Source organism: Chiloscyllium plagiosum, unplaced genomic scaffold (assembly GCF_037043375.1).
Source record: "Chiloscyllium plagiosum isolate Xiang-an unplaced genomic scaffold, Cpla_swu_hap1 HiC_scaffold_30, whole genome shotgun sequence".
NCBI classification, from domain to species: domain Eukaryota; kingdom Metazoa; phylum Chordata; class Chondrichthyes; order Orectolobiformes; family Hemiscylliidae; genus Chiloscyllium; species Chiloscyllium plagiosum.
Window position 1 is genome coordinate 30722516 of NW_028270168.1, and position 24656 is coordinate 30747171.

Sequence of the window (24656 nt, forward strand, 5' to 3'; positions counted from 1 at the left end):
ATGCCTGTTCCAGCCTTTGTATTCAATGGAGCAGTCACATACCTCTGGACTAGAGAATTCTCATGTTTCAAACTTTAAAAAAAAATTATAATTTTTCCTAATTAATCAGGCCCTCATCTTGACTACTGTGTTTTAGTTTTTGTTTCTATTGGTCAATCTATCAAGTCCCTTGTCTGTTTCAACATTGTTAAAAGGTGGTGACCAAAGCTGCATAACATTCTGCATGTGGTGTCTTAAAGCAAAATACAATTAATCTAAACAAAACTTTATTCCTGTACTCTAGTCCCTTAATAAACATCCCCTTTGGCTGCTTTTTGCCAATCTGAGCTGGATTGAAGATGGCTGGGATGATGCAAAACAAATCTAGAACCTCCAAGTATGTTTTTAAAAGTGGGGGGGGGGGGGGGGGGGTCACAGATTATCCAAAGCAGGGTATTCAGTGATTGTTTGCATATTATGCATCAGATACACGGCAGAAAAAAACATGATAGAGAATAGCTTTGGCAGGAGTCACTTGTCTGTTTTTAGTAACTGCCTCCTTTCTTTGTGCTTTGTCTCAAACTGACTTGGGTGTTGAGAAGATCTTTCACGGTCGTGACTTAACTATCCCTATAACCTCCATGCATCTGTAAATATATTTAATTTCTTCTCAGGGCTGATTTAATGTCCTCCGTTTGAATAGCTGTAACCAAAGAACAGGCACCAAATGTGTCATCTGCCCTTTGGTCGACACTTTGGCTGAGACTATCTCTTGGTTTGTCTCGTGGATGGTACCATTTTAATTTCTGCCAGAGACTCTCCTGAATAAGACCGCGTCGATCTCTTCAATTACACTTTTGCAATTCTCCCTGTCATTCTTTTTTTCTACACTTTTGCTTCTGAGTTTATCATAGAGACAACAACTAGTATTTTGTGGGGTGGCCTTGTACTGTGCTTACTAATTTTATTTGACACTATTCAATGGTCTAATACTATTATCACTAGACTGTTAATCCTGAGACCTAGGAATGTTCTGGGGATCTGGGTTTGAATCTTGCCACTGCCAATAGTGGAATTTAAATTCAGTAAGAAAATGTGGAAAGAGTCGTCTAATAGCCACAAATCCATTGTCGATTGACTGGGGGAAAACTCGAGGAGAAAGTGAGGTCTGCAGATGCTGGAGATCAAAGTTGAAACTTTATTGCTGGAACAGCACAGCAGGTCAGGCAGCATCCAGGGAACAGGAGATTCGACGTTTCGGGCACAGGCCCTTCTTCAGGAATGGTCATCTGGTTCATTAAAATCCTTTAGGGATAAAACTGGCATTTTTACCTGGTTTGGCCTGCATCTGACTGCAGACCTACAGCAATGCTACATGTTGATTCTTAACTGCCCTCTGGGCACTTAGGATGGGCATTAAATGCTACCTGAGCCAGCACCACCCTCTTCCTGTGAATGATTTTTGTTTAAAATTGCCATGACACCAGGAATAGCTTTCTCTAATCATCATGGTGCTATGGCAGCAGGATCTTATGTTGACTTCAGCTTACAGAAGGTGCCTCAGTTAAACATATCACCTGAAAGATGGCACCTGAGTGTAATACTTCAGTAATGTACTGCAGTATCAGCCTGGATAATGTGTGTGGCTCTGGAGTAGGATTCAGGCAGAGAATGCTACCAATGATCCACAGGTGACTTTGGGTTTGTCAGTAGTCACATACACCATAACAATGCAACATACACTAGAATGCCCCTTGGGGCACATGTAACAGCCTCTTAAATGAGGTTGTCAAACTGCCTGCTCTCATGCAATTAAACTCTGATAAAACCAACCTGCGATGAAGGAAAAAGGATTATTAATTCACAGTATGTAGGTGTTGTTGGCTAGTGTTTATTACCCGTCTTCAGTTTGCCTCCAGAAGGCGATGGTGAGCAGCTTTCTTTTTTAAAAAAAAACTGTAATCCATTTGCTGTTGTTAAGCCATTAGGGATTTTTGAGCAACACTGGGGAACCTGATATTTGAGAGGATAGTGAGTGGCTTGGAGGAAAACCTTCAGGTGATGCTAATCCCATCTACCTCCTGCACTTTGCACTTCTGAAGTGTATTCATAGATGTACAAGCTATCTAATGTGTTGGTTAATTTCAGCAGCATATTTGTAGATGGTACATAGCTTTTAACAAGCATTAGTGTTAGATATTTCTGAATGTGGTGTCAAATAAGCAGGCTGCTTTATCCTTATTAGTTTCAAGCTTATTATTATAATAAGTCATAACATATGGCTAATCTATAATTTTTGCCTCTAGTGAATTTCTAATTTCAATGACTTAAAAACATTGATTCAGTTGCTAGCCATTGATGATGTTCAGCCTGTTATGGGCCATTCATTAGGTGAGAACAGTAAAACTAGATTCCAATGTCGAGTAACTTACTCTCCAAGCTCTCAAACATTTGGATGAATGCTAACATTCATTACTACATATCTCAATGTAATCTATTAACTGTAGAAAGGGAGAATTGAGATGGGGACCAAGATCTATCTGATGAAACTTTTAGGGATGAATCTGCTATCCATGGTTAACTTTTAAAAAAAAAAAATGTCCAAGGTGATATCAAACTCAAAAGACAGAATTGTGTAAAGATAGGTGATAGATCAGATGGTTGGGCAAAATATAAAAAGTGAAGAATTACTAAAATATTAATGAAGGAAAAATGAGAGTACGAGAGAAAGTTCGCCAAAAATATGAAAACGTAAAACATTTCTTCAGATTAATTCTTACTTTGTTAACACTTGTTAAAAATAATCTGGGGAATTGCTAATAGTTGATAGAGAGGCAAGATGAAATGAATAGGTATTTTGTATAAGTCTTCATTATGGAGTAGCATCCTGGAAATAGCTGTAAATCTGAAATTGGGAGGGAGGAACTTGGGAATATTACAATTAGTAGGGAAGTGGCACTGAATAAATTGTTAAAACTTTGAGTTAACAAGTCCCAGGTTCTCATGGATTTCATCCTAGGGTCTTAAAAGAAGTAGTTAGTAAGATAATTGATATGTTGGTTTTGATTTTCCAAAACACATTAGACTTGAGGAAGGTTCCTTCAGATCAAAAACAGCTAATGTAGCTCCTTCATTAAAAAAGGGAGGGAAACAGAAAGCAGGAAACTACAGGCAAGTTAACATTTCTCATTGGGAAAATATTCAAAGCTATTGTTAAAGATGTTACAATACAGTACATGATTGAAATGAACAGACAGAGCCAACATGGTTTTATCAAAAGGAAGTTGTTTAATTTATTGGAGTTGTTTTGAAGAAATATCTTGTACTGTAGATAAAGGGGGACCAACGAATACATTGTACTTATATTTCCAAAAGGCATTTGATTAAAAAGTTATTGCAGGAAATTAAATTTCATCATGTAGGGGGTAGCATATGGCGTGAAAAGAAGATTAGCTGGCGAATAGAAAGGAGAGAGCAGGAATAAATGGATCTTTTTCAGGCTGGCAAGATGTCCTAAGTAGTGTACTACACAGGTTGATGCTGGACCTCGACTCTTTACAGCTTCTATAAAGGTATCAAAAGTATACTAACTGAATTTGCTGATGACAGAAGATAGGAAAGTAAGTGGATTGTGAAGAGGACAGAAAGAGCCTCCAAAATGATAGGTTGCAAATGGACAAAAGTCTGGCCATGGAGTACAATGTCAGAAGGTGTGAAATTGTCCATTGTGTCAGAGGGAACGCAAGAAGTATATTATGTAAATAATGAGAGGTTACAGAGCTGTTAAGTATAGAGAGATCTGGTGTCCTCCTGCATGAGTCACAAGGTTAGTATACAGGTACAGCAAGTAATCATGAAAACTAAGATAACGTTAGGTTTTATTGAGAGGAGAATTGAATGCAAAAGTACAGAACTTCAGTTATAATGGGGCAATGGTGAGATTGCATCTGGAATACCGTGTTCAGTGCTGGTTACCATGTTTACGGAAGGATGTTAATATGTTGGAAGCAGAATGGTGAATATTGAAAGACCAATAAGTGGAAGCAGCAGATTGCTTTGAGGAAAGGCTAGGCATGTAGCTAATTCTGTTTCGAAGAATCAGAGGTGAATTAATTGAAATATATAAGATTGAGGGGACATGACAGAGTGGATGTCAAAAGAATGTTTCGTCTTGTAGCAGAATCTAGAACTAAGGGTTATAATTTTTAAAATAAGGGGTCCCCATTTTCAGATGAAGGAATTGTTTTCTGAGGGATGAGTGTCTTTGAAAATCTTTTCTCAAAACTTAATGGATCCAGGATCTTGAAACATTTTAAGGAGATTTACTTTTTGATTATCATGGATGAAAGATTTTCAGGGATATGTAAAAATATAGAGCTGAAGATAAAATCAGATTTGCCTTAATCTTACTCTGGGCCAAGGACCAAATTGATTAATGTTCCTTGTTCAAATGTCTGTACTGTGGTTTGCTGGTGGAGGAAGTCAACACACTGATACTGCTGAGAAGAGTGGCAATACATTGCAGACTTACTAATTGACTTATCCCAATGGGATTCTTCTATCTCAAACATTTATCCCAAGAAAGAAAAACATAACTGGAAGATTATGCAGTTACATTTTCTCACCTTGGATTTTCTGCTGTTTTTATATGCACCATTAATGCCAGTGCTAAATGTTTAATATATTTTAGCTGGGTTTGAGAAACTAGCCTGTATCTTAGAAAGTGACCCTATTCTTTTACTCAGCTCCTGAATGATATGGGCAATGGGGATTCAATTAGGAAAATATTGGTAAGTTCAGAAAAATTAGACTCTTAACGTTAAGTGAAAATATTTGATTTTCACACCCAAGGTTTAAATGGCAAGCTGAGAATCTTGCTGGTGAGTGGTGAGAGGCTTATTTGTATGCATTACATCTCATTATTACCTTGTTTACATATACATATAAAACTGAGAACGATGTAGGTGGCCTAATTAGTAGGTTTATGGACAACGCAAAGACTGGGGGAAGATATGGCAGGACATAGGGTGGAGAAATGACACAGTTTAATCTGGACAAATGTGAGGTGGTGCATTTTGGAAGATCTAATGCAGGTGGGAAGTATACAGTAAACCCTTAGCAGCATCAACATAGAAGGATCTAGATGTTCCCTGAAGGTGGCAGCACAGATGGATTAGGTCAAGAAGGCATATAACTTCATTAATTGGGGCATAGTGTATAAAAACTTGCAAGTCATATTGCAGCTGTATAGAACTTCAGTTAGGCCACATTTGGAATATTATGTACAGTTCTGGTTGCCACACTACCAGAAGGATGTGGAAGCTTTAGAGAGGGTCCAGAAACATTACCAGATGTTGCCTGGTTAGGAGGGTATTAGCTATGAGGAAGGATTGGACAAATTTCATTTATTTTCATTTGAACGTCAAAGCATGGGTGACATGATTAGACGTTTACAAAATTGAGAGGCGTGATAGAATGGACAGTTGAGGTCATTTTATGAGGGTAGATATGTTTATTAAATCTGCGACAGAAGTAAAATAATCAATCATACAGCAGGGAAAGACACCTTTTGATCTATGCTGACAATAATGCCAAATTAAACTGGTCCCACTTACCTGCTGCTGATCCATATACCTCTAATCCTTTCCTATTCATCAACTTATCCAAACGTCTTTTAAATGTTGTAATTGTACCCACATCCACTACTTTCTCAGGAAGTTAATTCCACGTTTGAACCACTATACTTTGTTTTTAAAAAAGCCCCTTTGTGTCTTTTTAAATCTCTCTGGATAAGTTTAAAAAAGATATGAGGGGTAATTTTTTTTAACATGGGGAATGTCTCATTGAGGAGGTGAGGAGGCAGATAGAATAGTGACATTTTAGGCATATTGACAGATTTTGGCTGCATGGAGGCAGTTTAAAGAGGCATCATGTGTTGGCACTGTCTTGGTCTGTATTCTAATGTCACTTAATATGTATACAATTTTCAATTCTCTCTCATGATGGAGAGGAACTAGACAGTGACAATTCCTATCATGAAAGTAAGGGCAAATATCTGGCAGCTCTAGCTCATTGCTTGTTCCTCTTGGCCTCCACCTTGGCCAATGGTTCCAAAACATCTCTGGCTACGGCCTATGGGCAGTGATTGTCTGCACCTGCCATCCACAGAGAGTGGCATTGGACGTGCACCCACTGCATTATCGTGGTGCATTTTGGACTAACTTAGAATGCAGTTCTCCACTTTAAAACTGCGTTTTGAAGCACAATGACACCTTGCATTGTAATGCTGCTGCTAGGCCACTTAGCATGCAAGGACAGGCACCCATCTCATTCATTGGAGTGGTATATCACAAGGTTCTTCGCTTGCTTGGTTAATCCTTACTCACTTTGCACTACTTAGTTGCTCACAGCTTCTTTTGGCATTTTGCCACCTCATTCAGAAGTTAAGGGTTCATCATAATTTTGTCTTGCATTGCCATTTAATGCATACACAAAACTAGACAGTTTGCTTTAGTTGGCAGCAGTGATGAGGTGGAGGTGTCGCTGTTCAGCACTGTGCTACGTCATTGTCACATGTATACCATGTGCCAGCAGTTTATGCAGCAAATACACTTTATGTGACCACGATTCAAAGTGCGAGGCTGTTTGTTCCCCTGGACTTCGCTGAGGACTATCAGTCAAGGGTAGCATCCAATCTCAGTCCAGGACTTAGATACAGTCAACTGGCCATTTCTTGTAGACATGGTCAGAGGTTCCATATCACCATAGTCTGAAGAATGAGCCATGGCCAGTCCTATAGGCCCAGTCCAGAGATTAGCAGTAAGTGAATGCAAAAACTGCACAGACTCTGTCAGGAATCCAGTCACTCAGTGCAAATGTTCTTCCAAGTTGGTCAGGGATCATGATCAGACCTGGTGAATGTAAAGGGGTTTATTAGGGGCCACCACCTGGATGGGAAGTTGAGAAAGTCAATTATGGGGATTGGAGGCATCATGTTGGGCTACAGAGGGTTCAGTAACTATGACAACACTGCTGTTAAAGTATTTAGATGAACAAGTGGCAATTCTGATTTTAAGGGCTGTTGTGGTCAGCATGCAACTCACTCTAGGAAGTACAACCTGTGGTGCTTTCATTCTCATCCGAAATGGAAAATGGCTGCAGCACTCAAGTCGAATGGGTGCAGTAAGCGTTCATTTCTTCTCTTTGCATGCAGGCTCTACGTATGACCAATGAGAGTCCCTTCTTTGAGTAACTATATTAATCAGACACTTACACAATACAGTTTAAGCCCCTGTAAATCATTGTATACCCTACATGTGAAAATCTTGTAGTGTCCAACTATGTGTGATACAAATCATGTTCGTAACCGTGTCATTGGTTATTACAAACTCATCTGAAGTCATCTCTGTGAAGCAGAATTAATCATTGGCAAACTGAAAAATGTAAACTATGAGTCACAATTCAAAAAGACAATGTGTAGCCTACAACATTCTGGATTATGTGGAGTTTATTTCCTTTCCCCTTGAACTGTAAGATTTTGCCAACATGCTGTTATGTGCAATTCTGCCAACATAGATGGTATTGGGGCAGGGTCAAGGCTGCAGTAATCATATTGCACCTACAAATCCTTACTGTAATTGTACTACGTAGCTTATACTTCATATGTCAGAATAAAGTCCAGTACATCAAAAGTCTATGTAAAGGCATTCCCACATAGATGTGACAGTCAAGCCGGCACAACTTCTTCCTCAGGCGACTTCAGAAATTTGGCATGTCCAGAAGGACCTTCACTGACTTCTACAGATCAACCATTGAAAGCATACTGTCCGGGTGTGTTACAGCCTGGTATGGTAACTGCTCTGCCCAGGACCATAAGAAACTACGGCAAGGCTGCCAACATCGTCAAAGACGCATCACACCCTGGCAATGATCTCCTACAACCCCTTCCATCAGGCAGAAGATACAGAAACCGGAAAACACGCACCAGCAGGTTCAGGAACAGCTTCTTCCTGGTCATTATTAGCCTAATGAGTGGACTCTCCAAAATAATACTGATCTTGCTAATGTTGATCTCGTCTAGCACACACCCTCTGCAATGTAACCTGTATGCCTTTGACCAAGTCTTTTTGATCTCTAAAACCTTGCTTACTATGATCTGCCTGTACTGCTTCTAAACAAAGCTTTTCACTGTACTTCCATACGCATGACAATAAATCAATCAATCCATGTCCCACTCTCTGGAAGACTATGGTAAACGGTCATTTGTGTGTGATGTGAATATTAACTGCTTACATTACCAAGAACCTGTTCTGTTTCTATTGAACCTATGTAGCCAATGATTCAGGCACAGCAGGAACAATTGTCACAGTTGTCCAATGAAAGGCACAAAGAAGTTGAGGAGGAATGTACATGCCAGAAAATCCAGGACCTGCAGCTGCTGAACAGCCTCCACATGAAGAGGGCACTGCTGAGGATGCCGTCAAAAGGAAGGCATACAGGAGATCCGGAGTCTTATCGTCCTCAATGCCTTTCCTTCAGATGAATGAGGCACAGTGTTGCTGCAGACTGAGGATGTCCTGGGACAAATGTCACAGAACTATACCAGCTGCTAGAAATGAGACTTGCAACTCCAAAGCGTGGGTGGCCAGTTGAACTGTCACGGTTACAGCTGAAATGTTATACTGCTGACTCCTTCTGAGGATTCACTGGAGAGTCATGTGGGATTTCTCAAATTCAACCCACAAATGTATCAAAGTTGTTACCTATGCAGCTTGTGGCAGACCACACCACCTTATCTTTCTTCCCTGTGATAAGGGCCACCATTATTTTCAATATATTCATGAAGTTTGCAGATGGCATAAAAATAGGTGAAAAGGCAAGTGGTAAGGATGACAGAATCTGCAGAGGGATATAGACAGGTTAAAAGAGTGAACAAACTTGGTAAATTAATCATAATGTGGAAAAATGTAAGGTTATATACTTTGGCAAGAAGAATAGAGGAGCTAAATGTTATTAAAATGGAGAAAGAAAGACTGCAAAGCTTCTGCACAGTGATTTGGGCGACCTTATAAGTCACATAAATCACAAAAAGCTAGCCTACGATTTCAACAGGTAATAGAGAGGGCAAATTGAATGTTGGTCTTTATTTTTGAAGGGAATGGAGTATAAACACAGAGAGAATTTGCTAAAACTGTGCAAGAAACTAGTTATACTAACCGTAGAATATTGTGAACAATTCTGGTCCCCTTCTCTAAAGAAATATGTACTGGCATTGGAGACAGCCCAGAGAAGGTTCACTGGGTTGATATTGGTTATGGAGGATTTTTCTTATGAAGAAAGGTTGAGTAAGTTGGGCCTTTACTAATTGGAATTTAGAACAGTAATAACATTCAAGATTCTTAGGGGACTTGACAAGAAGTTGTTTTGCCTTATGAGAGTCTAGGACCAGTGAGCAAAGGAGACCATTATTACATCAAATTAGACCATTATTTCGTCCCTCTTCTATTTTGGTGTCTTTGACGTTCATGAATTCTTGGGTGGAATGGATGGAGTGGCAAGAGTCTTCTACTAGGTATTTCAGTTTTCGGTGGAGTTCTTTTGCTAGTCTGTGTGTTGGTGTGCCAGGGAGTGAGACGATGGGTCTGAGTTTGTGTACCTTAGGTAATCCGAAGAAGCAAGGTGTGTTGGGTCCATCAGGTTTCATTTTTTGGAGATCTGTTTTATTAATTTTGCTTGATTTAGGAAGCTTCTTCAATATAGTTGTGATCCTGAATTCCTAATGTTATCAAAGAATTCCTGAACGTCATCAAAGACACCAAAATAGAAGAGGACAAAATAATGGTCTCCTTTGACGTAACAGCCTTGTTCACATCAATTAACATCAGCCTGGCCAAAGAAACACTGACCGCACTACTAGACAAATCAAGGACACAAATACCAGACAGCACCAACTTCAACAGCAAGGGCAACATCCTCAAGCTAGTAGACCTGTGCCCCACTACTCACTTCACCTTCAATGACAAGACCTACAAACAAATCAACGGAACACCTGTGGGATCACCAATATCAGGCCTCTGAGCAGAAACAGTAATGCAGAGACTCAATCGAACAACCTCCCCAAAAAGCAACCCAAACTTTGGGTCCACTATAAAATTAGAGATTAGATTAGATTCTCTACAGTGTGGAAACAGGCCCTTCGGCTCAACAAGTCCACACCGACCCTCCGAAGAGTAACCCATCTGGACCCATTTCCCTCTGACTAATGCACCTAACACTATGGGCAATTTAGCATGGCCAATTCACCTGACCTGCACATCTTTGGTCTGTGGGACGAAACCGGAGCACCCAGAGGAAACCCACGCAGAAATGGGGAGAATGTGCAAACTCCACACAGACAGTCGCCCGAGGCTGGAGTCGAACCTGGGACCCTGGTGCTGTGAGGCAGCAGCACTAACCACTGAACCACCTTGCCGCCCTATGTGGATGATACCTTTGTCATCACAAAATGGAACAAATTAAAGGAAACCTATAACATCAACAACATCCTTATGGCATAAATTCTACAAAAGAGGAGAACAACATTCCTAGATGTCACAGCAGAACAAAGAATTAATGGAGACCTGCAGAAAGCATCTACAGGAAAGCAACTCACACAGACCAGATACTTAACTACAGAAGCAATCATTCCAACACCCACAAACAGAGCTGTATCAGGACATTATTTAAACAAGCCATAACACACTGCAGCACCTAAAAGCTACGAGCGGCAAAAGTAAAATACTTAAACGGTTTGTTCAAGAACAACGGGTAACCGATAAACACAGTCCACCGATTCTTAAACAACAAAACCAAACAAGTAAACACCACATGCCCATTAACTATAGCCACATCAAAGACACCTTGGAGATGACCACCAGACCTCTCCGACCCCTTGGTATCATGGTAGCCCACAAACCTACCAGCACACTGAAACAGGTATTGATGAACCTAAAGGACCCTATACACCAACAGCCAGCAAAACAAATGTCGTTTGCAAAATACCCTGCAAGGACTCTAACAAACACTACATCAGACAGATAGGCAGAAAACTAGCCACCAGGATACACAAACACCAATTAGCCAGCAAAAGACATGACCCACTATCACTAGTATCTTTACACACAGATGAAGAAGGATACCACTTTGACTGGGTCAACACATCCATCTTAGGACAGGCTGAACACAGACACACATGGGAATTCCTAGAGACCTGGCATTCAAACCGGAACTCCATCAATAAGCAGATCAATTTGGACCCCATTTACCAACCTCTGAGAAAAAGAACAGGAAATGATATCACCTTCCGTAACAGACCAAGACACATAAACAGAATGCGGGACAGAACACCAGTCCTTCACCGGAGGCTCACAGATGATGTTATCTAGCATGGTGACAAAATGTCTGAAAACAAATATTCTTGTTCAGCGAGCAAACTTACAACCTGGAGTTAAAATTATTAGATCAACCATGAACTTACTGAATGATGTGGCATACTCGATGGGAGGAATGGCCTACTTCAGCTGCCATGTCTTACAATCTTATGATCTGATGCATAGCCGGGCTTTAAGTATGGCACCGACTGTGGAAACAAGGGGCTTGCCTACAACTTTCCACAATTTTTGGCAATAAATTAATGCAATTTTACTTTTGAAGTATTTCTAAAATTTCCTTTGAAAGTGTTATGAAATCAGTTGCGTCATTTCTGAATTCATAGTTTTTTTTCATCAATTGCTGATCATGTTTGGCAGATTATTATTTTGCAACAACATCAACAACTTGCATTTATCTAGCACCTTTAACTTTAGGAATGTTCCAAAATTTGACACTTGGACAGTGAAGATATCAGGACAAGTGAAAAAGTTGGTTTTAAGAGTTGCCTTAATGGAGGAGAGACAAGACGTATGAGAGGTTCTAGAATTTTACACCCAGTAACCACACGTATTGCTACCAAAGGGGGACAATTAAAAGAAGGGAGGCAGAAAGCCCAGACCAGGTGCGTACAGAGATCCTAGAGAAAGGAAGGGATGAGGCTGAAGATGGGACTTTAAAATAAAAGTGTTGTTGCATCAGGAGCCAATGTGGATCATTGAGTACCTTGAATGGTGGGTGAGTGGACTTTCTCCAAGTTAGGAAATGGGTAGCAGCACTTTGGCTGTTTAGTTAGAGTATTTTTTTTGCCTACTGGAAGTCTAACATGAAACACATGACACCAGAAACATTGGAGGCACTAAGAGATAAAGTTGGGTGTACTCAAAATACTGTTGTTTTTAAGTTGCCAACAGTTAGTGTCTGATTATCTAAATTTTTTTTGTTGTACATATTTTGACTGATCATTCAAGTCATTTATGTTTCTGATTATCTTTATGGTTCACTTTATGGAATTTTCTTCATATTTAGTATTCTACTGAATAAATCTCAATTAAAATGGCAGTGTCCCTCACATTGCATCCTTAGAATGCACATAACCCACACCTGTAAAAAAAAACTAAGTTAGAGACAAAAAAAACTAAGAGACAAAAAAAAACTGCAGATGCTGGAATCCAAGGACACTGAAGAAGGGTTACACCTGAAACGTTGACTTCACCTCCCGATGCTGCCTGGCTTGCTGCGTTCTCCCAGCCTCCTGCTTGTCTACCTTGTGAAAAAAAAAACTAAAACACGGTTTCTTTAGAATGGTAAGTTAATCTTTGCCTTCAATCATTCATAGCTACTAGATGCTATAATCAAGTCAGTAAAACTAATTATTCAATACACAAGTGCAACATGAATCATTCAGAGAAATGTATTTTTTTGTTTATATACATTTTCCTCTTTATAACTGCTCGTTTCTCATTTTAGCATTAGGTTTCTAAACAGTCAGTATGTCTGATGGCATACTAAACACCTGGTGAGAAAGCTGTAGATTTTAGTCATCCAGAATATACTTTAGTAAGTTCTTACTTAGAATCATAGAGACTCTATGTACAGCACGGAAACAGACCCTTTGGTCCAACTCGTCTACACTGACCAGGTATTCTAATCTAATCTAGTCCCATTTGCCAGCACTTGACCCATATTCCTCTAAATTCTTCCTATTCATATACCCATCCAGATGCGTTTTAAATGCTGTAATTGTACCAACCACCACCACCACTCCCTCTGGCAGCTCTTCCATACACGCACCACCCTCTGCGTGGAAAAAGTTGCCCCTTAGGTACCTTTTACATCTTTCCTTCTATCTTAGAAAAACAAATTAGGTAATTGACACGAATGTTTTACCCATACTTTTGTTTCATGTGGAAATATTGCATTTCAGTAAAACATAAATCGTGAGTAATCAAGAAATTGCAAAAATAAACAAGGTGGCCATCCTTTAAAAAAATCTGCTGTTGTATTTTGCTCTTTCAGGGCGGAGGAATATTTAAACAGAAATAGATGAGAGTTAAGATTAGAAGAAACCTGTAATCACGTAAACGTAGATGTTAACCAGACAACTTTCAACACTGTCAAAATTGTCATGAAACAAAAAAGACCTCGACAATGAATGAAGAATGGTGTATGTGTTTATAAAGTCAATACAGCCCCTTCCTCTTACTTCCTCAGATGATCTTTCCTCTTATTTCCGATAACTGAGCTCTGATCTTCTACTCGCTCCGGCCGAAAGGCCTTTTTTTTCCCTTATTAGGCGATAGCGGAAATTGGGTCCGGGGTGGCGCTGGGTGTTGTGGGATATTGGCGGTATTTCCGGCGACGGTTTTGGAGGAGCGAGAGCGGTTCGATCTCAGGTGAGTGACTGGGGTGGGGAGCATTCGGGTACTGCACTGCTTGTTCGAATGCATTTTTTGTTGTAAGATTTAGTTTCTTTAACGCGAGTGGGTATGTACCAGTCGCTGTTGTTCTCTTTTCGGTTCTGTACGCTTTATTGTGGTCGTGTTCTGAGTTTTTTTTTACGTTTTCAGGTACATGACTAGGGAGGGCTTTGTGGGGTAGGGCCGGGGTTTCCATGACGACAGGAAGGTGTGTGTGAAATGGGGGTATGTAAATAATTTATACACTCGGGATTTAAATCGTTGCTGGAAGGAGTTGTTGCTTACTTGACTTCTTGACTTGTGGCTGGGTGAGTCACAAGGAGCGGTTATTTTTGTTTTAGTCCTAGCCTTTCTTTTTGGACAACGGTAGTCTTCTGCTGATTTAGCAATGTTTTGATCATGTTTGGAAGTTGAAGACTGTGAGACTAGGCTTAACTATTTGTTCAGTGATTTGTGTGGATTTTTCCAAATACATTTTAAGATGCATCTGGTGATGGTGTAAAGGAGGTGTTAACTCTACGAGCTGTGTCCTGGACAGAATAGATTGAAATTTAACGGTGACCTTGCAATTAAGTAAATGTATAAGATCATTAAAACTCAAAAGTTCCTGAAAAAAATTTAAAGTATGAGAAAACTTGAATTTTTTTTAGAAATGGATTTAGTGTCATCCTGTGGTTATTTTTCAGTTGTGGTTTTCTTTTCCTGAATGTCTGCATTCAGTTGGAATGTACTATATCTTGAGGGGGGTATTACTGTGAATCAATGACTTAAGTTTTGAATCTCTCCTAAAGAGTTTTTTGTTTAAAACCTACACACAGGATGCAGTGTAAATTATAGCATGAATGTTTAGGCTGCTGCAGCAAAGTAACAAAGATTGAAAATTCTACCTTTATGAAAGAGTTGGTTATACTTTGCTTGTCCTAACTTGCTGCAGCTGGCATGTAACATTTAGGAGGAATGTTTTAATGGCAAATGTGAGAACTTGTAGAATTAAAAATGAATTGTGGGTTGTACATTTCATGCAAACTACTTGAGTGGAAATTATAGTTAATTAGGTAAAAACAATGACTGCAGATGCTGGAAACCAGATTCTGGATTAGTGGTGCTGGAAGAGCATAGCAGTTCAGGCAGCATCCGAGGAGCAGTAAAATCAACGTTTCAGGCAAAAGCCCTTCAGGAATAAAGGCAGAGAGCCTGAAGTGTGGAGAGATAAGCAAAAGGAGGGTGGGGGTGGGGAGAAAGTAGCATAGAGTACAATAGGTGAGTGGGGGAGGGGATGAAGGTGATAGGTCATGGAGGAGGGTGGAGTGGATAGGTGGAAAAAAGATAGGCAGGTAGGACAAGTCATGGGGACAGTGCTGAGCTGGAAGTTTGGAACTAGGGTGAGGAGGGGGAAAGGGAAACGAGGAAACTGTTGAAGTCCACATTGATGCCTGGGGTTGAAGTGTTCCGAGGCGGAAGATGAGGCGTTCTTCCTCCAGGCGTCTGGTGGTGAGGGAGTGGCGGTGGAGGTGGTCCAGGACCTCCATGTTCTTGGCAGAGGGGGAGTCGAAATGTTGGGCCACGGGGCGGTGTGGTTGATTGGAGCGGGTGTCTCGGAGATGTTCCCTAAAGCGCTCTGCTAGGAGGCATCCAGTCTCCCCAATGTAGAGGAGACCGCATCGGGAGCAACAGATACAATAAATGATATTAGTGGATGTGCAGGTAAAACTTTGGATGTGGAAGGCTCCTTTTGGGCCTTGGATGGAGGTGTGGGTGCAGGTTTTGCAGTGGCAGGAGAAGGTGCCAGGATGGGAGGGTGGGTTGTAGGGTTAATTAGCCTTTTGAGTAATTTGCATGTATTAAAGATCTTTTATTTTGGTTTCATTAGTTTTGACAATACTTTGTGTATTGATAAGTATTTTAATGCTGAAAGCTTACTCTTTGGGGCATTCTTTGACTTTTTCAAAAAAGCAAAACATTTACTTCATCCAAATATGTGCTGTTGAATGGCTTGTCTAGTGGTCCTACCCATACTGTTGGTTAACTATTTAAGCAGTCTCCAGTATGTTTAGCCTTGTGGTAGATTTTGTTTCGTTGGTGGTCTACTTTGAACGTTGCCTCAATTATAACTTATCTTGACTTGTTGAAAGCATGTGCCATGATGAAAGAGGAGAGGCATGAAATCAAGAACAACAAAACTGTATCTTTTTAAGAAACATTTACTTTCAAGATAAAACTTGCTACACATATAGTATTGATAATTCAATACTACAAATTGTGGTAAAATTGCTGTTCAAACGAGCAGGCAGTTTAACTTTTCCTAGCAGAAGCCAAAAAGTTTAAATTGGATGTGTTGTCAATTATACTGTTATAATTAGACATATGGTAAATGGAAAATACCATGGTACAGAAGCTCTGAAAGCAGTTCAAATGCTACTTTTTAAGATGAATGTTTAGCTGAAATTGGTTCATGTAACCCACTTTTTAAGCCTTTACAAGTCTTTTATTTCCTCAATGAAATACTTTAAGCAGATGTAAGGATGATACAGTTACAGACTTTGATTCTGATAAGAACCATATATGTAATTATATTGGAGACAGAGGCATGATCATATCACTTTCCATACATTATATTACCTATTTTAAAGTGGTAACTAGAATTGGTGTCTTTATTTTTCAAAAAGGAGTGCAGACATTAATGGCAAGGCCAACATTCTGTTTATCACCAAATTACAACAGATTTATTGCCTTTATTATGAATTTGAATTTGTTCTTTGTAGAACATTATGCTCTGAGTTGTCCATTGTATTTTGTGATTGCAACAGAAGAGATCAGCGGAGAGTGATATCATGCAATCTACTTATTAACAGGTCAGCCAGCAGAATTAAAATTGCTTGGATCATACTGAACTTTATACTGCAGGCATTACTAATTTCTCCGATTAATAAAACTTCAGCCTGTTTGCTTTATTTTACAGTTTACAGAATAGCATTGCAATAGGAAAGTAAAATATGGCCCTTGGCCTTTGGAAGAAAATCAATAATCAGTTGGTATAATTCAGTTCTTTTGAGGCTATGAGCACTTTGTTAGTACTCTTCTGTAACTTGTGCTGAAGACAGCCTAGATTGAGCAAAGCAGAAGCTTAGATATGAACCAAAATGAAAGTTAATTTGACTTGATAGCACTTCATGCGGAGTTTAAATTGTGAAACAAATGCAACACACTTTTGTAATAACTCCTGTATGAGCATGTTTAGTATGCATATTCCCTGACGAGATCATAGAAACTAGTAGTTATCTGACCCTTTACAAATTGTTCTGTCGTCCATCTTATGGCCTCTGTCCACAAAACTTCGTAGTTTCTCTGAAAAATTAAACTGTTCATTTGAAGAGCAACTCTTCAGTTTGTAGAAACAAATCATTAATGCAAACTTTCACTGGAAAGTGAACATTTCATTAACGGTATGGTTTTGTTGCTCTTGAATTCATGCCCCTCCTCTTTCAAAATGGCATGTGTTTTCATCAAGTCAAGAACTAAAGTTATAACTGAGGTGAAGTTCAAAATAGATCACCAACTGACCATGGCTGAACTGCAACCTCCTGTGAGCCTTTGTGCCTTGATCGAAAATAAATATATTTATTTTTCGAAATATAACAAATTTATCTAGCATCAGTTGTTTGATAAAATGAGTTCCAAATGTTTACATGTGTAAGGTCGTATATGTTGCAGTCCTGAAAATTCTGGCTCTGGGGTCATCTGATCCAACAGAGATGGTTCATCTTTCTATACCATATGTTTCTTGACAGTACTAACTGTAGACCAACATGTGTCTCAACATTGACCATTTCTGAATTGAGTTGAGTAATAAAATCCACCAGTATGGTGGTCATGTGCTTTTCCCATGAGTAGTGTCACTAGTGACTTCCTTTCTGCCTGCCAAGTAGACTTAAAGTTTATCCAGGTATTAGGGGAGCCAAAGAGTTCAGTAAACCTCCATTAAATTCCTTGTTTTTTTTTAAAACAACTCATTTGGTGAAGAAATAGTTCTGGCCATATGGCCCTTGTCTCTTTTGGGTTGGTGAGAATTAAATCAGTCTATCCAGTTCTGATGCCTATGTAAGAATCCCCTGCTACTTGAAGCATGAAGGCAGCTTTAAATTTTTTTTGGCGAGCAAGGGGATAGTGTAATGCAGAATATTTCAGGGGGCTGTGATACATGGAGCTTTGCTTTGAATTTTTCTTCATGCAAACACTTGGCGTGGATATTCATTGAATCATTGGGGACAGTAGAGGTCCTTCAGCGTATCAAATCTGCACTGATAAATATCACTCTCTTAATCTGAATCTACTCTCCAGTGCAATCATATCCATCCTTCATATAATTCCGATTTGGAAATTATGCAGGTATGCTTGGAAGTTAACATATCAAATACCTTGAAAGGTCACAAGCTATTTAGCTGTTTCCTTGCTGGATGATCCTGCATGTGACAGATCTGGCTTCTGATTAGTTGGAAATGTTCTCCTGGACCCTGGGGTTAAAAGTCCTGATCTGTGTCTGGTGGATCATCTCTATGTACAAACTGATGGGTCTGGATCTATTTCTTGAACTTGAGCAGTTTTTTTTACAATTTCTGGAACCATATAAGTAGTGTTCTAATTTGTGATCAGATTTTGATTTGAAATTGTTATCGCATCAACTAAGAAAGATGTAGGAATGTGAAGTTGATTTTGCGGTGGAACTTAAAGGAACGGTGGGCGGCACGGTGGCACAGTGGTTAGCACTGCTGCCTCGCAGCGCCAGAGACCTGGGTTCAATTCCCGACTCAGGTGACTGACTGTGTGGAGTTTGCACGTTCTCCCCATGTCTGCGTGGGTTTCCTCCGGGTGCTCCGGTTTCCTCCCACAGTCCAAAGATGTGCAGGTTAGGTGAATTGGCCATACTAAATTGCCCGTAGTGTTAGGTAAGGGGTAAATGTAGGGGTATGGGTGGGTTTCGCTTCGGCGGGTCGGTGTGGACTTGTTGGGCCGAACGGCCTGTTTCCACACTGTAATCTAATCTAATCTAAAAAAAACCTGAGTAATTATTGAACTTGTGTATAAACTCTAAATTTTTCCTTCTTTGTATAATGTTGGATTGGTGGTACCCACCAAAATAACAATTTAAATGTAATTAGGTTTGTGTGGAGTCTAACAAATGGTATAATGGGAAGTGTCCAAGTCTCTTGGTTTGGAATTTGTAAAAATTTGAGACATTTGTGAAATTTTAAATCAAATTTGAGCATTTGATCAATACTTTTCTGAAGAATTAGTGATCCGAGAGTAATGAGATGTGGCTTAACAGCACTCAAGACTTCACAGTTTGAGGAATGTAGAGATCCGCAAAACTTGTAATTTAAACTGATCTGGAACTATAAGGGGTCCTCACTCCTGGCATTTTAATGACTTGTTAATGACTGACATCTTATTCTTGATCCAATTCTGACAACTGTTGAGCATCAAACCTTGACACTGTTCTCTTATTGACCAACATTGTGAAAGCTTCCATCTGTGATAGCTGCCTACCTTTCACAAACTAGTTGAATGAAAAGCATTTTGTGTATTATGGTGTTGCACACTATAGTCACTTCTTTAAAGTGGACATTGACAATTGAGAGTTTAATGTGTTGCCTACCCAATTTGCACTAAATGGATCTGTTCAAACAGGTGTCCACCCTTGCAGTAACATAGTAATGGTTCTGACTAAAATCAATAGTTGACCACCTGTGACTGAGCACTGCTGCTATTTATTATTTGATTATTTGCATTGTATCTGACACATTCAAGCACACTTCTCCAGTGATCCCCATTGCCCAGTGCAGTGGAGCTATCCTTGAACAATGTCAGACGTGTCTTTTTTTTCTGACTTTGTCCAGTGTTCATTCCTCTCCTCCTTTTGGTAACGTTATCCAAAGGTAGTGTTTCTTTCAGGTTTGTGTTGATGGCACCCACTCTACCTCGTCGCTTTTGACTCCTCCACTACAGTTTTAGATTGCTTATCCAACGCCAGTACTGTTAGTCATACAGCATAGAAACAGACCCTTTAATCCAACCAGTCAATGCAGACCATAATCACAAACTAAACTCCTCCCACCTGCCTATGCTTAGCTCCTATCCTGTCAAACATTTCTTATTCATGTACTTTTCCAAATGTCTTTCAAATATTGAAACTATACCCACATACACCACTTCCTCAGGAAGTTCATTCCACGCATGAATCACTCCTCCTTAAAGTAGTCTTTTTAAATTTGATGTTTGGGTCATGTTTATTGATTTTGTATTTTTTTTAGGTTGAACAATGGCAAACATGGACGCCCTTGTGCAAAGGTTGGAGAAAGCTGTTTTACGACTGGAGACGTTGGAATCCAGTAGAAATGCAGAATGTGGATCTGATGGTAATGGCAAACAAGTATTTTGACTTGAAACTATTTAAAATTGTCTGTTCTGACATAGAATTTGAATGGTCTATGAAAGCTTAGAGTCATAAAGGGCTATAGCACAGAAAAAAGCTCTTTATCCCATTGAGTGTGCACTGGTCAAAAACAAGCATCTAACTATTCTGATCCCATTTTCCAGCACTTAGCTCATAGCTTTGTTTGCCTTGGCATTGAAATTATACATCTAAATATTTTCAGGATTTTTGCCTCTACTGTCTTAACAGGCAGTTACTTTCAGATTTCCACCACCATCTGGGTGAAAGTACTTTTCCTAATGTCCCTTCTAAACTTCCTTAACATTTTAAAATTTGTGCCTTTGATCATTGATCCCTCCACAAAGGGGGGGAAAGCATTCTTCCCATTTTCCCTGTTGTTACCAATGCTGATGAAAGGTTATGCCTTCGATTCCTTGCTGCTCAGATGCTGCCTGACCTGCTGATTCTGACTTTCCAGTATCTGCAGGCCTCATTATCACTCTATCTGTCGTCCTCATTTTATACATCTCAATCATGTCCCCCTTGGTCTGCTCTGCTACAAGGAAAACAATCTGTCTATCCAATCTCTCCTTTATTAAAACTCCACTGCAGGCAACATTGTGGAATTTCTACTCTGCAGCATCTGTAGTGTAGTCACATTTGTCTTGTGTTGCAGAACTGCTCTAGTTTTGGCCTAACAAACTTTTTATATACAGTTCCAGCATTACCTCCTTGCTCTTAATTCTGTACCTTGGCTGATTTGAGAATATGTATAGGGTATAAGCAGGTAGGGAAAGAGTTCTGAGTTTTGTGAAACAAGGCGTTCAGCTGAGCATGACTCAGATAAGAACTTGCAGTTAACAATACGCTGCTGGCGGCAAGGGTGATGGGTTAACAAGGTGGAAAAGCATTTTATGTAGAGCCATTTAACAAGATGAGGTAGCATTCAGTATGAAAGGTCAGTTTAACAAGGTGAAAAGTATTCATTATGTGAAGTCAGTTATTCATTGTGTAATGGCAGATGGCTTAATCTTTACTATTGACACTCGCTGATTGGGTGACTGTTACAATCAATATGTATGTTGTCTTATCTGAATGCTTCTCCATATAAAATGACTAATAATTCATTGAGAAGCTGTACTTCCAGAGAAGACCATGAACTCATGTATCTGCACATGGGCAATCATTCTCTCTCCCTCCAGGGCCTGAAATAAAGATGGAGGAGGTAAAACTACACTGTCTCTGAGCATTTTGCCTTGACTGGGGGGGGGGGAACAGGATGACAGATTCAAAAACAATTAATCTACATGCCTCTTAAACACTACCTGTCCTGCTACCTTAAAGGGCCAGTGAACATGCACACCAGAGTCCTTTTGATTCTGGTGCTTCCCATGGTCATACCCTTCAGGTATTCCTTTGCCTTGTTTGTCCTGCCCAAGTGCATTACCTCACACTTAGCTGGATGAAATTCAATTTGCCACTGATCAGCTCATTGATATCACCTTTATGTATCCTTATAGGGTAACATGCATTCTTTTGATCTTGAACAATTTTGTGTGCATGAATTGATTCTTATTTTGCATTACAATCACATGATAATCTACCTGTATGGTGTCTCTTTCTTTTATGCAGTGGTTGCTCCCTTTGTAGAGGCATTTGATGAGATGTTGGTTGGAACAATTGCACAATATTACAAACTAAGCAAGGAGATTGGAGGTGATGTTGGAGAACATGTGAGTAATTATTTTCAGGGAGTTGTCAAATTATAGGCAGCCCTGTCATTTTGATAATTCCTGATAACTGATCTGGGTATTTTGGGGGGGGGGGAAAGGAATAAGCACATGTTGATAGACCTTAGTGATGACATCTGGTTTTCTTCCCAACTCACCGGAAAGTAGGCAGGATAGAAACTAACTGAACTATGATAGCTGTGTTGGGGTGGGCAATGCATCAAGCTTTTTCATGTGTTGAACCCCACTTGTTAAATAGTCTGGCTTGTAAAGTTCCTCCTTGACTGTAGTCATCCCATGTCACTAAGGAAGAAAAGCATTTAAAATATGTAATGGCTTCTGTGAAGATGATTATATTTCTACCACAGTTGATCAGTCTATTGGCTTTAGCTGTAAAAGCTGAAGCATTATTTTTAGTTTATCAAGAAATGATACTTAGCAGTGATGGCACTGCACATCAGTGGTGTGTTCAGAAAAGGAAATATTTGGATGAAAGTGTTCCTTGTAGTTCCTGAACTTCTAATTATAGTGTCACCAAGTGGTTGTTTGATAAAGCAAATTGAACATCTATGTAGTACTTTAATAGAATGAAATATTTGTATTTCAGTTCATACTTTGAAGACACTTAGTTCATGTGAGCATTATAAAACGTGGAGGTTGTAGTGTTGGACTGGGATGGACAGTCAGATGACATATGACACCAGGTTAGAGTTCAGCAAGTTTATTTGAAATCACAAGCTTTCAGTGTGTTGCTCCTTTTGTCAGGTGACCTTTGACATTATACAACAATACAGCATTCAGCTATAAGAGGGATCAGATCAGTAGATCAAAAGTTTGGTCATTGAAGTAGGTTTTAAGGAAGGAAGTGAGGTGAAGTGGAAAGCGTATTCAAGTTTAAGGCTTAGGCAGCTAAAGTCACATCCAACAATGGTGGATCTATTAAATTTGGTGATGCTTGAGTTCAGAATTATTGCAGTGCAGATGGCACAACTTTGTAGGGTGTGGGATATTAGAGGTATAGAGATGAGGCTGTAAAAGAATTTGAAAGTGTGGGTGAGAATTCTGAAATCGTGTTGCTAGCCCAAGAGTCAATGTACGTCACTGAGCATCGATTGATAGGTAAGTGGGACTTAAAAGAAGTGCAGCAGAAGTTTTGGTAACCTCCAGTTTACTAAGAGAGAATATAGGAAGTGAAACGAAAATTTATAAAGACCAGAAGGGATGAAACCAAATGCATGTATGATTCGAATAAAGATGGGTGAACTGAATGCAAATAGAAATGATTTAAATATTAAATAGGGGTAGCATTGTGGCATGGTTGAAGATTGGCAGGCTACTAGGAAGCAGGCTAGTGAGTAGGTCTTGTCCAGTTTGACAAGGTATAATATGTAATGTGTTCAAGGATTCATGTTAGGACCTAGTCTGTTTACAATTTAAATCCATGATTGGATGAAGGGGCACTGGGTATATTTGCCTAATTTGCTGGTGTCAAAAGATGGGTAGGAAAGCAAGTTGTGAAATATGGGCTAGACAAATGGGCATGGTTGGGACAAAAAGTATATAATGTGGAGAAATATGAAATTCTGTTTCAGTATGTTGAGTAAAAGCATATTAAATAGTGATATTGCAGAGCTCTGCTGTATAGGAATTTGGCAGTCCTTGTGCATGAATTGCAGAAGTTTAGTATTCAGGTCCAGCAAGTAATTTGGAAAGCTAATGCAATGTTATCATGAGGGGAATTCAAGACAAAATGGAGAGGTTGTGCTTCAGTTATCTAGAACACAAGTGAGGATGCATCTGTAGTACTGTCCATACTTTAGGTGACCTTGTTGTGGTTCTGTTTGCCGAGCTGGGAATTTGTGTTGCAGACGTTTCGTCCCCTGTCTAGGTGACATCCTCAGTGCTTGGGATCCTCCTGTGAAGCGCTTCACAGGAGGCTCCGAAACACTGAGGATGTCACCTAGACAGGGGACGAAACGTCTGCAACACAAATTCCCAGCTCGGCGAACAGAACCACAACAACGAGCACCCGAGCTACAAATCTTCTCTCAAACTTTAGGTGACCTTATTTTAAGCAACAATAGGAAGGCATTGTTAATATTCAGAGAAGCTTGACTAAACTAATAGCTGGAATGCTCTCGTGCGAAGAAGGTTGGCCAAGCTAGGCTTGAGATTGCCGGACTTGAAAGGAGCAAGAGACAATTTGGTTGAAATATAAAAGATCCTGAGGGTATTGACTGGGTGCATGTGGATGTTTGTGGTGCATGTGGTGTTTGAAAATGTGAATGTACCAGATCCGCTGATGCTATCTCATTTGACTTTCTTAAAACCTGTTTCCCCTCGTATTTCTGTGTTGGTTATCTTGTGAAGATAACAAGTAGTTATTTAATTGATGTGCTCTTTTTTTCTATCCATTCACCTTTCAAATTGTAAGGGACCTATATATGTCATCTTTAATATTTTTTCATGTGCAGAAACCCTTGTACACTTTTTAAAAATTCTATGCAAGTTGACTGTCTTGCATGCTTTTCTCCTCTTAATCTGTCTTAATCCTCCTTTTCCTGAATTCTAAACTGCTTCCAATCCTTGGGCTCGCTACTTTTTCTATTTGGATCTACCTTACTCTTTGGGTCTATACTATTGTTTTATAAACCGCAGTTGGGCCACTTTTTTTTTCACACAAGTGCATTA

General features: G+C 39.6%; 1 protein-coding gene across 1 annotated transcript in view; it reads left to right on the forward strand.

Moving 5' to 3' along the window:
* The first annotated feature begins 13736 nt into the window (after nucleotides 1-13736).
* cap1 (CAP, adenylate cyclase-associated protein 1 (yeast)) overlaps nucleotides 13737-24656 on the forward strand; it is a 46023-nt gene continuing 35103 nt past the window's right edge. Inside the window, exons 1-3 of the mRNA XM_043717735.2 lie at nucleotides 13737-13781; nucleotides 20114-20218; nucleotides 21868-21968. Coding sequence (XP_043573670.2) covers nucleotides 20122-20218; nucleotides 21868-21968 — 198 coding nt within the window. The 5' untranslated portion in view covers nucleotides 13737-13781; nucleotides 20114-20121. The remainder of the gene's footprint in view (nucleotides 13782-20113; nucleotides 20219-21867; nucleotides 21969-24656) is intronic.